Source organism: Amia ocellicauda, chromosome 1 (genome assembly GCF_036373705.1).
Source record: "Amia ocellicauda isolate fAmiCal2 chromosome 1, fAmiCal2.hap1, whole genome shotgun sequence".
NCBI classification, from domain to species: Eukaryota; Metazoa; Chordata; class Actinopteri; order Amiiformes; family Amiidae; genus Amia; species Amia ocellicauda.
The window spans coordinates 28,270,043-28,287,631 of record NC_089850.1 but is presented as its reverse complement, the minus strand read 5'-3'; the positions used below and the strand labels follow the sequence as shown (position 1 = coordinate 28,287,631).

General features: G+C 37.5%; 1 protein-coding gene across 7 annotated transcripts in view; it reads right to left on the bottom strand.

Moving 5' to 3' along the window:
• The window catches only part of utrn (utrophin), a 218,384-nt gene that overhangs the window by 68,269 nt on the left and 132,526 nt on the right, over positions 1-17,589 (bottom strand). For all 7 annotated transcript variants that reach the window (XM_066700727.1, XM_066700779.1, XM_066700771.1 and 4 more), the window contains 2 exons: positions 9,820-9,992; positions 8,807-8,963 (listed from right to left, as the gene is read on the bottom strand). In XM_066700727.1, the coding sequence (XP_066556824.1) occupies positions 8,807-8,963; positions 9,820-9,992 (330 nt within the window). The remainder of the gene's footprint in view (positions 1-8,806; positions 8,964-9,819; positions 9,993-17,589) is intronic.

The window sequence follows — 17,589 nt, the reverse complement described above, 5'->3', positions numbered from 1 at the left end:
TGTGTTTAAATACATACAATTCTGAGCCTTTGTTTCAGTTGTATGTTAACAGTTTACCGGAAGATGATGAGATTGTATGGATTATAGACACGTTTTTGCCACAACTGACGAATTGCAATAACACTGAAGTTGACTGAGATGCTGCGTCTGCATATTGAAGTCATCCAGAACTGCAGCTCAGAAAATAATATTTCTCAAAATCAACATGGGATATGAAAAAACAGATAACACCTGACCAAAACGTTAAAGCTCAGATGATTAAATGTGCTAATGCTGTAGGCTCTGATTCCAGTTCCTTGTCTGACAGTCTGTTCAATATGATTATGCTAAACTGAACTGCAGTCTAGGTGTCTTTTTATTTGGTTTCTTTTCAGTCATTTATTTGTTTGTTCCTCTGCTTTTTGAAAAGGAAAGCATATACTAAGAAAACCTCTCCACTGAGGTCTTTCTGCTGGCTTCACTTGGCTCAATGCAACACACCCTCTCCATAGTAAACCATTTGAGTTCCTGGTTTCTGATCTTTAGAACTTGTATTCATTTATTTCACTCAGTCTGGACCTTGATTAATCACACTGATGCCAAACATAAAACTAGATGCAATATAATGCAGAATGAAAAGAAAGACTGCAGATCACATCAGATCTGGGACCGATGCATTGACTGTGTTATCTATATAAAATAACTGTACTGGGATGCTGAATCAGCAATAGATATCCATGGGTTGGAAATGTATTGGTTTAAGTTACTATGACCTTGACAAAATGCTTTAATGCAACACTGAACAAAAGCTGTCATTTACAGCAAGTTATAGTCCTTGAACAATCACAAGGGGGTAAATGTCCATCTTATCCCCCACATGTCTTTGGCTGATAAGGTGGTAAACAGTTGATAAGATCATATGGAGGCCTGTAGTTATTTTCAGCGGTTTGTATCTCTGAGGTTCTGTGAACACTGTTGACAAAAGTCACTTAAATGACAGTCCATGGTCTGTGTGTCCTGCGTTTTAACTTTAAATTTGTATTTTCCTTCCGTTTGAATCTGCTTATGTGTCTGTGTAGCTTCAATTCTTTTCAGAAGAACAGCCATCTGTTCAAAGTGACATTTATTTTCCTGGCAGCCTAGACTAGATGTTTCCTTATTGTCAAATTAAAGCAATTAAGCATTAATTAAGTTTGAACTTTAATTAAGCGATGCATTCAATTAATGTTTTTTTATTTTTTTAGGATTAATGGTGTTAACCAAATAACATGTTACATTATTCATTACAACTTGAAAAAGCTAACACTGCATCTCTACTCCTGTGAAGATCATCATGAGCAGAACGCCCTCAGGAAAACCCGGAGCTGTCCATTTACTCTCATCTAAGTTTTATCTGAGAACAAAGAGAAATAACTGAAGAGGTACACTGGAGACATCTAAAAATATACCTTCAGGAAAGAAAAGTAAATAAACACAACTTGAGCACAATGAGATACTTGTGCAAAGCAAATACCCTTGTGCTGAAGGTAAGCATCCTCGATGTACTCCATTAATTTAAGAACTTAACTAATGAGTTTAATCCTACAGACATTAAAGCAGCTTCTTAGATAATTAAATGCCTGATTAATAAAACCTATTATATGTGAAAGAGGAAGAAAAATAAGACCAAAAACAGTCCGACAGTGAGACAAGTGTTTCACTGTGTTGCAGTCTAAAGAAATTATCCTTCCAAATAGAATAACTTTTCATAGCATTGTATCCTTAAGTAATTAAAACTGCTAATACATGATTTATATTTGTTATCAGCTACTAAACATTATAAATCCCATGAGTTCTATCGAAAGCCATGTAATAATTGCACTCATTATATAATGTATGGTCATATTGATTGAACTTAGTATCCGTAGTGTCCGTGTCTAAATTACAGAGATGTATTTGAAAATGCAGATTTATTTATTTATTTTTAAATTGGTGTTAAGTGAGGTACAGTTGAGCATCAGTTATTCCATGCTACAGCAGCTGTTTTCTATTCCTGGTGTCAGCCTGCGCTTTGATTTAGGGAAATCAAGAGTGAAACAGAAGTCAATATCATATCAATACTCTTGATGGAGCTATGAAAGTCTGACAGATCTTTTGATATCTCAAGGATCTTCACTCATGCATTAAGTGCACGTGTGCTCTTGTCCAGTCTGCATTGTTCCATTTGAAGGCATTGTCCTTAGAAAACAAATAAAATCAGGCCTTTTTTTGTGAGTATATTATGTGTATAATAACTGCTTTCACAAGAACAGATGTAATGTACAGGTAAAAGCAATGAATAACTGCTTTATGGATAAACCAGTGCACCAAGAAGTGTCTGAACTGCTCAGCCACCTCACCCTGTATCTTCACCAAAGACCAGCAGAAAATAAACCACCACTACTTTCTCCAAACACAACTATACTCTTCACTTTTTAATGTAAATCTAATGGAGGTCCTTCCTGTCCAAATATTAGAAATGTAGAATGAAGTGAGCAATATAAATAACAGGACAAATAATGCAACATTAAAGAAACAATGTAAAATACTGAAGACATAGTTGACTAAAAATTGAACTAAAAACACAGCAGTCGCCAAACTTCTGAAAACCTGGAGCAGCTGCAAAAAAAACCTGATACCTTGTTGTAAAATATCGGAAACCATCTTGGGCCTACCTTTGCAGGGAATGGCAACATAAAGAATCATACCTAATTTCTGTACTCATTTATATTTCAAAAAGTAATAAAATAAACAAGTCAGCAAATACTCTGGCCTGCACATTTATTACACTGAAATGCAGATTTGAATGTGTGTGTGTGTATATAAGGAGAAATTTGAAGAAACCTTTGGAGACCTTGAAAATAAATCACAGCAATCTGAGCCAAAAGTTCCACTACATCATCGACACCCAGTCAAACTACAGAGATCAAAAGCTTCACACCGGTGACCAGAACGTCCAATTCCCAAGAACAACATGTTGTAAAATATGAAAAAAATCCTGAGAACGCAAAACTGCTTTGCTTACACCAGAGGTCATAATAAAGAAAACCATCAACCACAGCAACACATTTGGTAAATATATGTATACAAAGTGAACTCAATCACTGTCAAATCACATAAGGAAGGGGTCTCATTTGGGCTACAATACATCTTTCATTTACTTCTGCTGACGAGGAAACATAATTTCTTCCAGACACTTGAGTACTGATGGCAGAAGCACATTAATGCTGAGAAACACATTATATCTGTGGAAGGAAGGAAGGGAGGTCAGTGTAGCAGAGAGCTAGGAAAGGTGGTGAGGACAGGCGCACTTTGGTCTCACAGCTGGCTTTTTATTTTTATATTCTGGCTCCTTCATTGGGCCTGGCCCTTTCATGATGAGGTAATGTGCTCACTTGGATTGCAGAGGGTAGAGGTCAGGGCTACAACCCTGCACTTGGATAAGCTAACACATTCAACTATTTTTTTATTTCTTTCTTTTTAACTAATCTTCCTGACTCCTACATTTTGCTTCAAATTGGTATAGTGATAATACTTAGAAATTGCCTTCCATGCTTCTAGTGCAAAAGGGTTTAAATTACAGTGTTTATTTACTTCACACATCCGGTGACCTTTCAGTGTTCGATTTAAGCATTACCAAAGAGCTATGAAGTGCAGGCAGTGGTTTTAAAGTGATTACAAAGTAACATAAATGTACAGAATAGACTATGCCCTTTAGAGTATTCCAGGAGCACCAGAAGAGACCCCCATTCCAGTCCCCTTTGTCATTGTGACAAAAAGAGATCTAGATGTAGCTCATCTATCTGCTTAGCATTTAAATACTCAAAGATGCTGGAAATAGAAGATGAAGGATGTTTTCTGAACAATACAACTCCTTCACTTGATCAGCCGAACAGGGTCTAAACATGTCGGGAGTCCTGTGTAAGTTACAGCAGACTGTACAGCACCTGTACAATATGCAAACTGTTAACGGCAGAGAACAAGTCACAAATGTTGGTAGCAAAGCAGTATCACTTAATAATCCATGAGCCCATATAAAGTATTAACAGTGTTACTGCACCATTGCATGATGTCAAAGCCGACGTAATGCTTCCAGATGGGTTTCAGCAGCACAATGAACCAGCTGGCCTGTACGATGCACTAGTCAACCTCATACCAAACTTCACACTGTGTGGGTACACTGTTCTGTTTATTCATTAATTATAAGTATACCTGATATTTAATATATTTTGAGATTGTTTTGCTTTTCTTGCTTCTTTGATTTTCACTGATGATACACAGGAGAAAAAAAAACATTTCCCTATATTTGACAGTTTCCAAGGCTACTATAGAACTGTGGTAAGGTTGGTTGACTGTATACAATCAAAATATTTGATTCAAATGTCACATCAGTACTTTGATAAAATTGTGCTAGAGAAATGAATATGCCTTTCTTCCACAATGTTTCTCTGAGACAAAGTCAGAGTGTGCCGGCACTGAATGTATGCAACACACAAAGGTTGTGCATTTTCATATGGTGCATTTTATGCAGGCCAACCATTCAAATTTAAAATATTTGCACATTCAATTACCCTTGTTTAAAAATAGACAAAAAAAAGACTGTAGAGTATTGGGTAGAATAGATTTGTTTTCGGCCATGTATAGCATGCCCTTATGTGCACTTCACTGTCAAAGCAGGAAGCATGAGAAAGGCTAGGGGTAGCAAATACTCCATTGAGAATGAGGGTGCATTTATAATAGGACAACACAACATGTTTATGTGCTTTGTATTTTTTGTTCTGTTCATATTGCTGTGTTTAGAATAATCAATAGATGCACAAGCACAGCAAAGACTAAAGAGCTGAAAATATCGTTTAAAGAGAACGAGAACAGGGCTTCTCGCTATCCACATCGACACATGAGCAGCTAAGGTACACTGGGTCTGGTGTGCATCCGAAACCTGCAAGGTGTTGCAGCAGCAAGGCCAGGAATGCGGCTATGATGTAGAGCTCTACCTGCTAGGCAATAGCTGAGATGAAAGAGCTTTAACAGAGCGTTCTGGACCACAGCTCCACTGTTATAAGTCAAATTTATAGTTTGAGGAAAAATGTGCTTATCATGAGAGTTGAGAGGATGAGAAATACTGCATTTTACCAATGGAGTTGTTTTAAATAAGCGGTATTTTTAAGGTAATAAAAACATGTTTTTATTCCCTCGAATGTTTTATAGTGGTGCAATTTCATTTTCCTGAAGCAAAGCTATGTATTATAGGAAAGGCATGATATAAGTTATCAACAACCAGCACCAGAGAGAGTTATGATATACTGAGAGAAATGGTGGTGATTATGGTTACAGAACAAGTTCAAATGAAGTTGTACTCAGTATTGGTGTTGAAGTCATGGAGGAATTTTAAGACACGGCAGTTTTGTTAAATGCTCTCTCAAAACTGTAACAGAATAAAGGGTGCCTGAAGGATCTGATGAACATTTAACAAGTAGTGAAAGTGATTAAATAAACCCCTCTCAGAACAATTAATGTGTGAAAGAATATACTGCAGAAACCATATCTGAGATGGACAAGAGGGATAGATCACTTTGTTTATGGTGGTTGAAAACATACAAAAGCCTAGTATAGTTTATGTTAATTTCTTTGTGTGTTTTCAGTCTAGGTGTGTCCAGTTAGTCTTACTGTAATTTGCACAATATCCTATCTTTTGAGCAGAGAAGCTTTAATAAATATTTATTGTGTAAAATTCTAATTAAGACTATAAACCAATATTTGAAGTGAGCTTTTCAGAAAAGGAAGCTGAAATAACTGAATATATATATATATATATATATACATATATATATATATATATATACATATATATATATATATATATATATATTGTATTTAGTTGCACAAGCTGAATTTCATCAATATGTGTATTACTTTAAGGTATTCTAGGTTGTGATGATGAAACACTGAGTAAACTACCAGTGTTGACGGACAGCAGGTTTTCCCAGCAGAAACTCCAGTTTAACAGGTGAAGAGATGCACTGATTCAGACTTCATTTCAAAGCTGAAGTGCATAGCCAAGCAAAGCATTGTAGAACATGAGTCTAGGTTTGCAAAACAACTCGAAGATGTATAATAAAAAGGAAGAAGGCACAACCAATATCAATATACCAAAAACATTTATAAAAAACTAAATGTGTAAAACCTGTGCCATCACTACTCTTTCAAAAAGGGACCAGAACACACAGAACACAGAAGTAAACCCACTGATAGCAATGGATACATTCTTGTGTATTCCCCAGAATGTGAATATTGTTTTGAACAAGATTGACTTCACTTTGTATAGTACTGTGCAAAAGTTTTAGGCAGGTGTGAAAAAATGATATGAAGTAAGAATGCTTTAAAAAATAGACATGTTAATAGATTATATTTACCAATAAAATAAATGTGAGTGAGTGAATAAAGTGAGTGAACAGAAGAAAGATCTAAATCAAATCCATATTTGCCTTCAAAACAGCATCAATTCTTCTAGGTACACTTGCATAAAGTCAGGGATTTTGAAGGCATATAGTCAGGTGTATGATTAAACAATTATACCAAACAGGTGCTAATGACCATCAATTCAATACGTAGCTTAAAACACAATCATTAACTAAAACAGAAACCGCTGTGTAGGAGTAATAAAACTGGGTGAGGAACAGCCAGACTCAGCTAACAAGGTGAGGCTGCTGAAGACAGTTTACTGTCAAAAGTCAGACACCATGGCAAGACTGAGCACAGCAACAAGACACAAGGTAGTTATACTGCATCAGCAAGTCTCTCCCAGGCACACATTTCAAGGCAGACAGGGGTTTCCAGATGTGCTGTCCAAGCTCTTTTGAAGAAGCGCAAAGAAACGGGCAACACTGAGGACCGTAGACACAGTGGTCGGCCAAGGAAACTGACTGCAGCAGATGAAAGACACATCATGCTTACTTCCCTTCACAATCGGAAGATGTCCAGCAGTGCCATCAGCTCAGAATTGGCAGAAAACAATGGGACCCTGTTACACCCATGTACTCTCTGGAGAAGTCTGGTCAGAAGTGGCCTTCATGGAAGACTTGCGGCCAAAAAGCCGTACCTCCAACATGGCAACAAGGCCAAGCGACTCAACACAGGAACTGGGGTGCAGAAAAATGGCAGCAGGTGCTCTGGACCGATGAGTCAAAATGTGAAATATTTGGCTGTAGCAGAAGGCGGTTTGTTTGCCGAAGGGCTGGAGAGCGGTACACGAATGAGTGTCTGCAGACAACAGTGAAGCTTGGTGGAGGTTCCTTGCAAGTTTGGGGCTGCATTTCTGCAAATGGAGTTGGGGATTTGGTCAGAATGATTGGTCTCCTCAATGCTGAGAAGTACAGACCGATACTTACCCATCATGCGAAACCATCAGGGAGGCATCTGACTGGCCCCATATTTATTCTGCAGCATGAAAATGACCCCAAACATACAGCGACAGTCATTAAGAACTATCTTCAGCATAAAGAAGAACAAGGAGTCCTGGAAGTGATGGTATGGCCCCCACAGAGCCCTGATCTCAACATCATCGAGTCTGTCTGGGATTACATGAAGAGAGAGAAGCAACTGAGGCTGCCTAAATCCACAGAAGAACTGTGGTCAGTTCTCCAAGATGTCTGGGCCGACCTACCTGCCGAGTTCCTTCAAAAACTGTGTGCAAGTGTACCTAGAAGAATTGATGCTGTTTTGAAGGCAAAGGGTGGTCACAGCAAATATGGATTTCGATTTTTCTTCTGTTCACTCACTTTGCATTTTGTTAATTGATAAATATAATCTATTAACATGTCTATTTTTGAAAGCATTCTTACTTTACAGCATTTTTTCACACCTGCCTAAAACTTTTGCACAGTACTTTATGTACAGTATGTTGTTGTCAAACAGTATTATGTTGCTTACTAATTGTTCACAGAACAAATATAGTTTTAATTACTGTCTCTCTGTCCCAGGAGCTATTATAATGCTAAATGCTTAAGTGTAATACAACAATAAATATGCAGTCTCTGTCAGGTGTCTAGCCTGTTTGATTTTTAGTTTATTTTAAATACAAAAGGGAACTATAATGCTGGAAACAATCCATGTAATACAGTTTGTTTCTCAGCTGGAGAAGTGTAAATAATGACACTATATAGTTCCTACAAAGCAATATAAATCTGTACTTTTGAATGGATTACTAACAGGGGGTAAAACTGGGTCAAAAACGGGGCATAACTGTCCTAAACATTTTTCACCCCATGAACCTGATTCGACAAAGACCCCCGAGGCAGACAACATTACAGTCCTTACAGCCCAACTGAGGATTGTGTAGTAGACTCTTAATTCACCCAGTCCTGCAGCTTTACTCCTTGAAACAGCTCCCAAACAGCTCAGCTTGACTGCTATCGGCTCTCCCCAGGATACTCTCTGTATGGAGGATTTTATGAGCACTGCCACCCATAGCCCCTCCTTTCCTTATTATATCAGTTCACACTGAGTATTTCATAGTTCCAACACAATGATGTTGCGATGTTTTCTCAACCCCACCACACCCATAAACAGCATTATTGAATAGGACTTTGTTCATTTAGGAGCAATGTGGGAGTGCACATTTTTTAATAGACAACCAATATATGATAACTGATATATTTTGCTTAAAGGGAGATGCAGAGACCATAAAAATAAATGTGCATACTTCCTACAGATGACAGTTTTAGGTTGCTTTCTCCAGAGTGTGTTGCTATAGTCAGCAATATGCCCATCTGAAGAGGGCATGAGGGCAGGGCAGCATCTTTAAACTCACAGCGCAGTGGTTGTGCTGCTGTTGCAGCGCCGGGACGTCTCCTCCGATTGGCATCTGTTTTGTGAGCTCCTCATCCTTCAGACTCAGCCACCTCCACAGCTCCTCCAGCAGGGCCAGCAGTCTGCTCCATTTCTCTGCACTGGCCTCTAGGTGTGCCCTAAAGAAAGAGTACACAGACACATGCAGCTGAATCACCATGAGGAGAATGAATATGTTAATCGACACAAGAAACGATTAAATTATTCATTATTATCTATCCGCACTCTTCCTGAACAGAAAACGTTTCAAACCGGACTCTTGAATTTGGATATTCAAATGACAGCAACTGTCACAATTACACAGCTGCTGAAGGATTGACGGAAGATAATTGTGTTTAGAGTATCTGCCCATCAAAGATAATTTTGCATTGACTTACATAATTTTAATAGCTCATGTAAATCCTTCTTGATAGAAGACAGATCGAGTCATACTGTCTTTTCTTGCCATTAAACTGTGTTAAGTAAGTTTGCCACCGTATGAGTTAGCTATAACTCAGATATTAGAAGCTACCATGGCAACACTGAAGAAAAAACTATGCTGGCCAAGAGTCTTTCCTGAAAGTCCCTTCTTGTCTAAAGATGCATTATAGCCTATAAGGTAGGCAGTTGAAGACTACAAATTTATCAGTAGCAGCACTCTGTGACTATAATTACATAGCATTAGCACATAATGATACCTAAATATAAAAGCATTACATCTAGTAGAGTGTTTTATATATATATATATATATATATATATATATATGGTATAATCTCATTACAATGTTGTCTAATACCCACTCAGTTAAGTTGGATTTAATCCATGAATCTGCTTATCCATGTTGCTGTTGTCTTGAGATATTGTTTGTCGTCTCTTCTTGTTTGATTACATTTCAAGTTGCTTGTTAGCTTTCTATGAAGCTGTATCATATCAGCAGACACCGTCCTCTAAAGCTCACTCAGGATCTTTTGAGGAAGGGCTTGACGATGGCTTACCTGATGTTGGCAGACTTTGCCTTCAGCTCACTCCAGCGCAGGTTCATATCATCCAATCGCTGCTGTAGAAACACGGCCTCCTCGGAGCTGCCCAGAGCCTTCACCATCTTCTGTCTGTTGCCATCAATACTCTTGAAGATGTCATTGTGAGCATCAATCTCAGCCTGAATATCCTGGGGATGAGAGAGTACATCAAACCTGAGTAAGATGTGAAGAACTTGAAAAAAAATGTGTACAAAATGAAAATACATTAATTAACATCAGGTTTAAAAGCTGCAAGCGAGCCTGTCTTCAGTATTTCAATGGAGGCTGAGGTTTATTACGCTTGTGTTGTGAGGTGGCAGTTTTCTGTTGCAGTCTGAAATTATGCAGCTATCTCCTGACTCCCAGAAGTACAGCAAACTGACACAAAAGACTTAGTTACATTTTTTTTAAAGTCTCTCCTCCACCACCACCACCACAAAGACGGCTGACAGCAAGTCTTTGCTTCAGGGAAAGAGTCTCCTGCCATACACGTTATTTATAACATCTAACTGTAAGTAATCTTGGATCATTATCTGCTTCCCAAGTGCAAACATCTTAAAACGGCACACAAACAAAAATGGAAACATGTGTAATTGTTATTGTCAGGCCCATAAAAAAAATTAGAACATATATAAGCTTAAAAACAAAACCTCAAAAACCAATGGGGAAAAGTATTAGTTCTAGAGATTATGTTACTCCCTAAAGTGTTTTAAGTTACTGAACAGGCATTTGATCTATACTTTCATTTTTATTATTTGTTTTTATGAAAGGGGGAAAGAATATCACACACAGAGGAGTCTAAAGCGGACTTAGACCCAATTGAAAGCCCAGATCTGTGAGCACCATGTATCTGGAATAAAGGTGCACTCACAGCCACGATGTGGACACAACATAAGAGAGCTCATCATCCCTCTTGATTCAACAGTTCAATCAAACAGATAGGAGGACAGAAAGGACAGGTTGAAGATGTTTTCTCCAGAGTGGGGGAGATCAGGCTCTTCCAGGAATTAAATCGCTGGGGCAGCAGGCTAATCCTACACAGTGTGAAAAGGAGTGCGGAAAAGGGCCTCCTTAAAACACTGGCACCAGCGAGAGGAAATTCATCTCGTCAGCGTGGCAGCAAGCTGGGCCTCCTGCAGTCCATTCAGGAACTGCCTTCTGGAAATTTGTTTTTCTTCCAATAAATCATCTAAACATTTTAATTGAAAATAAAATTCTAAATAATTAAACTGTAGTTCTAATGGGCATGTATGATAAACTATGAAAGTATTAAATGATTACCTTAATCTTAACACTTGACTGTTTTATATATTTTTAACAAGAAAGTCATAATTTTATTATTGTGCTGCGCAAGGCTGATGTAAGGATTATGGTGTTATACTTTTGCCTTTTCACAACTCACTAAAGTAACAATCAGAACGAGCGAAAAAATGAAAATTCTGTTCACACTTAAAATCCAATATAAATTAAGACATCATGACTTTAAATATACACAAATTCAGAAACTCTTTATCAAAGCATAATTTAAAACAGCATTAGAAACCTAATGTATTAACAGTTTGTGTTTCATTCTGATCTGGAAAGCTCTACAGAAGGCGAGGCATGTGTCTGCAATTAACCACGGTAATTACATTCAGGAGAACGAATGGTATATTCAACACAGCTACTGCGAGGAGCTTTTGTCCTGCTGCTAAAAAGTAAACTAAAAGTACAGTGAATAAAAATAATATCAGAATGTAACGTTACATAATAACAGTAAAAAATAATCAGACCCATTGTACTCATTGCACATAACTAATACTACTTATTATAACTGTTAGTATATTGTTATCTGTGTATTTACTTTAAGGCTAAGCATTCAAAACAGCAACGTTCAACTGCTTTCAATCATCCTTCATCATGTCATTAAACCTGCAGAGATCATATTATATGCTCCAAGTTGGCTAAATAAAACACTAATACATTAAAATAACAACCTTATGTGCTGTGTTTATATTCACAAAAATCCTAAAGCTTAATGTGTAACATTTTCCAATGGAACAAACCAAAAGTCTTTTGCTCAATGCCAAGATTTAATTAGGATCCTTTCTAGCCTTAAGTGTCACCATTGAAAAGTAAACCTACTACAGAGGCAAGGGATTTGGAAATGATACATTTTTAAAGAATACTAAAGCTAGCAAAGCTTTGTAAAAATTTAAAAGCAGATTCATTAATTTACCCAAGAGTGTGGAGAAGTTTTCCTCCCACAAAGAGAGATGGTATCTTTAGACAACAATCAACAGTTGTACAAGTCGGTGTCTTAAATTGCAGGCAGGTTTACATTTATTAAAAACATGTCCCTTTGCCATTTACTCTTCATAGATGTTTGAATGGGCTAATGTATCTGCCAATACTGTAAAGGTCCCCTTAAAAATGAGGATCTAAAAGAATATTTAGGGATATGTGGGTCAAACATATAATTAGGAATTACACTGAAGAGGAGACTGAATGCCTCTAGTAATGAAAATGGGGAAGAGAAAACACCGCAATTTGTCTTAAAATGAAAACACTATTTAATCATTGGCTAATAATATGCAGAAAAAAATGAGCAGGTAATATCTAATAGAAATAGAAGACATGGCTTATGCCTGAAAGGTAATCCTTCTTTACTCAGACATCACTCTGCATACAGTGGGACATTGACAACTACATCTCAAACTGATCAAATGAGGGCCCTCGGAGACGGCAGGGGGTCCAGAGTTCTCATCTCTAGTTGCAGAATTTCCACTTCAGGAATAAAAACACTAATTAGAGAGATTTCAAAACATCTGAATATAGCAAAGAAATTAGGGCTCAGTTTTCACCAGTTCCCTAAATTTTGGCAACAATCTTCATGGATAGGGGGAATGAAAAAAGGATAATAAATTGAAAGAATACATGTCAGTGACTAGTCTTGTGATTCACACAGTGCAGTGCTTACTAGAGCTGATAGGGGTAATCTTACCTCCAGAGATGCATTGCTGGGAACAATCAGAAATCCGCAGTTGGATGTTGGTAGGGAAAACAATAAACTGAGATAGAACTGAACATACAGAAACATCCCCATATTAAACCAAGTGTCTCTGCTTTTACCAGCTGGTTAACCATCCATTCACGTAATAAACCTAGGCATTAGATCACCTTCTCAGTTTAAAGTTTCTAAGTTTAACTTTAGATTTAAACTAATAACAATAAGAACAAAAAATTGACATGTGTCTTTGTTTTTCCCCATTTTGAGCTCAGTAATAACTTTTTATAGCAATCCAAGACTTAAGGCTGGTTAACACATGCTTTAAGAATGACACCAACATGCACAAAGAAGGAGTTAGGCTAATTCAAACTCTTTTCCAACAGTACAAAGCTGTGTCATATACATTTAAAATGCAATCAAAATTAAATTTAATTTCATTGAAACATTTGCTATTATTTTTTAATAAAACCATTAGTATGTCTGAGCAATTTCAAAACCAAAAGATTGAGGAACTACATAAATGTGAATATTTAATGCACGTCACAAACAAAAGAGCTGACTTTTGTTTTTTGTCAATGGCAGGTTTTAGCCACAGCATTTATCACAATACTTATTTACTTCAGTGTTCAACTCAACCTAAAAGCATGTACTCACTGAAAAGCCCTGGCTGGGTTCTACTTAGATTTAATATCAATATTTAAAAACAAAATGATGAGCCCATGTGACATAGCATTTTCTCTCCTTTCAAGTGTACCTGTTCAAATTTCTTTAGTAACTCCTGCAAGCTGAAGTTCAAGCCAATCATTGTCGGGTACTGGGCTCCTCCATAGATTACATCTTTGAGTCACAGATCCCCCATTCGTAGCCATGTGTTCTCCACTTTAAAGCATGTCCTTCTCTGTGGCAATGTCCAGAACAGACACCTTCCATTTGCACAGCAGTTGTATTTTTGCCTCTCCTGGCTGCATTGTAACATCATCTTTTCGGTTTGGCACACAACTTCTGCACTCCACTTCCCCAAAACACTACAAGTCAAAGGAAAGTCCCTGAGTGAAGCACTGGCTTGTTGTTAAGCAGGGTCCATGGCACCGAAACATCTTCCTCTCTTTACCTCAGCAGGCTCAGGGTTCACTCTTGTTCACCCCTCTAATGACCTGCAGACTCCAGAGCGCTCGCAAAGAAATTGTTTACTCATGGGCCCCTGGTGCAGCGTTTGTTCTCAATTACATTTACAAAAAGACCTCCGTCCAGGCAAATAGGGGAGAGAGAGAGGAGGGGAGGAGGAAAAAAGGAAAGCACATGGTCCAAGTTCATTCGGCTTAAGGAAGGGTTTCCACGTCAGGAAATTGAAAGAAAGGGAAAGTATGAAGCATCCGTCGATGGAGCAATATCCGTATAAGGAAAAATTACTGTTAAAATACTCCGCAAACAAACAATCTAGCGCCCGAAAGTGAGTGATCAAGGCCAGTGTGAGTGGTTTCAGACATACAGACAGGGCAGGGAACACCTAGAGGCGAGATGAGATCCCCCTTCAGGTGCTCACAGGCACATGTTGCTGCAGTGCAGGACTGATATTCACAGAGATAGCCTCCTTCCTCAGAGCCCGGGGAAGTCCTGGGCCCAGTGCACTGGCCTGCACCTCACGTCCCTCTCTGTCCGCTCTCCACGGTGTCCACGCTGATTGGAAACTCCTGCTTTCCACCAGTATACTGTTGTGACAGGGTATAGGAGCTGTAATCCGTCTATTTCCAGCAGCTGTTTATTATTTTAATCAGCATCCTCCCTCTCCCCTCCTCTACTCTGGCTCACAAAAATCAAGCACACTCCCACTTCCTGAGGCCTCTTTTGGCACAACTTCAGTCCACCCAAAATGGGAGGAGGAAACAAAAAAGAAAAAAGAGAAAAGTGCAATAGGGCCAGGCTCCCAGCTTATGGTGAAAGGTAAATTCAGAGAGCTCAACCTGTTCAACTTTTCCGATGGTGGAAACCTATTCTAACAGCTGAATAGGCTTCAAGGCTGGTGAAAACCAGTTTCACAGTAAACTGTCTTTCCTATATTTTCATTTACTTATGAGGTCACCATTCCTGTTTTTGGTGGTCAGACATGACCTTAACCACAAATCACAGTCCAACATCCATAAAAACCATAATGGAGCAGCAGTTTTACTTTTTCTTCTAAAGATTCCTCATACACGCATCTACAAAATATAGAGAAAATATACACACACACACTCCACACTCTCTTACACTAATGAACACTTAATGAAAACATGTTTCACTGAGGATTTTTTTTTTTACTGCCACAGGCTATAGAATACAATCTTCTGGACACTTCTAAGAAAAATACTTTCAAGGTTGTTGTTTTTTTAAATAGAAATGTTCCCTCCACAACGGCACTTTCAATAAAGGTGAAAATAACAGCTTAGTTTAAATGGCAACGGCAGCATTAGATTCATATTATTTTATAATGTATTTATTAAGGTTCCCATTAACTCCAAATCAGTTAGATACTGAATAACTCTAAAACACTTGAGCAAATGACAACCGTCTGACTAGTTTATAGCATGTTAAATATAGTTGAGAACCATCATCTGCACTGACAAGTGCAGGATAATATGAGTGTCTTTTTATAGATGGAAGAAACCTAACATTAGAGAACTTTTTAAATAATAATGATAGATGGATTAACTTCATATTTATAAGGATCAGGGATTATAAATCAACATCCATTGACCATACAGATAATAATAATAATAATAATAATAATAATAATAATAATAATAATCCTTATGCAAGTGTGTATATAAATCTGAAGCATTAATCATAAAATAAAATAAATCAAGATGTTATTGTTGCAATATTAGGTATTATATTAAATGTTGTAAACAGGTATAAGACACTACTGTAATGAAACAGTATTGACCTTGTGATATATGTCACAGAAAAGGGTAAAAGAAAGGGGGGACATTTCACTCACATATTTCCTTTAATTATTTATTACTTTTTCAGCACTGAAAATAATAGTCATGTCAGCTTTCTAGCACTAAGAAGATTATTTGTCATTATTGTGAACAAAGCACGTGCTTTGTTTTTGCCTCTAGCTCAGCAGAAGAGAGACCGAGATGAGTTCTGTCTGACACATTTACAATACATTGGCCTGTAATCCATTCCTTTGGATAAGAGCTCAGTAACAGCATTTCAATAGGAGCCTCTGATCTCAAAGTAGAAACTCAGAGAACTAAAGGCCCAAGAAAATAGGAATCTTAGAAAGAGCTCTTCTGAAACTACAAGCACCTGCACACCAGTAGGGTGATAAGAGACCAACTGTAAAACTCTGACTGGAACTCAGTTTTAGCTACACATCAGGCAGGGAGAGAATTGGCTCCTTTTGTGCGAATCCTGTGAAAACATATCAAATCAAATAAAATACCTCTACAAAAGGTTTTCAGAACAAAACACAGGCACCTGAGTAGGTGATTTGAGCCACAAAGGTGTTTACAGAGCTCCACTGGAACAAGCAGGGGAAAACTCGTAAAGACACCGATTCACCTCACTGCATTAAAGCAAGCACTTCTAATCAAGTGCTAATTAGGTCAGGTTCAGTGGAGAATAAGTGGGTCTGAGAAAGACTGATTAGGAGACTTCCTTTCTTCAAGTGGAGTGTGTCTTGGAGCTCATATCTGGATTGGGAATTCCTTCGTAATTCAAATACATAGACAGCCCCGCACAGACAAGCTGAAATGTGTATGTATTGAAATCAGCCGCTTATCCTGTTTGAATAATGAATGGGAAAATCCTGATTTATAATACATCTAAGATCACATAAATATCTGTTGCAACATGTTCAGTTTTTGATACCCACAGTTATTGTTTTTAATTGTCACAACAGAAGATAAATAGTTTCTTGAAAATTAGCAGTTAGTCCTAAACAATTGTTCCCACAAGGCTTGGTTTGTTTAAAATGTTTAAATGTCTGAAGTTAGAGACAGAACAGTCACTAATCATTACTAATCTGGGTTTCAATATCTGTAAGCCTGTGTTAAATTTAAATTTGTACTTAATAACACTTTAAACAAGATACAACAATATTAAACATGTTTGAAGACTGCAGGCTTTCTTTCAGAACAGTCTGCAAAGTTGGAGTCAATTATTTGGGTTTTTCACAGTCAGCATTTGTTTCTTTTACAAAGTCGCCGGTACAAATCCATTAGAAGTTATGTATCGATTTCAAAGTCAATGACACACCTTATGCTAGCTAATTTTAACAAATTGTATTTATTATAATGAAGTCAGGCATAAAATGTAAGATGATTATTTTTTTATTGTTTGTTTTCCTTACAGTTTGTGCATTCAATCAGCTGGAATCATCCTGCATATGTAATTGAAAGTTCCACAATAAGAGAAAAGGTTTGCTTTGATCTTCTAATAAAAAGCCATTGGGCATTGCTATTCCAAGGCTGGGGAAAATGAGTGGCAGCATGATAGATTTGCTAAATTTACACTGCACATTTCTCATTTAACGTTAGATCTGATAAGGTGGTTTTTGTAAGTATAAAAATACTCTTTTGTCTAATACAAATTTCAAAGATTATTTTTTAATAAGCAGAGAGAAAATAACGGCAATAACTGGCAGATTAAAATAACACATGAAAAGCTACATTACGGGACTGGAAAGAGTTTTCACAAACTCTCAGAGTACTAATTGGGCTTTAGTGAAGGATGCAGCTATTTCAATCCCAGTGACAAAAGAGATAGCA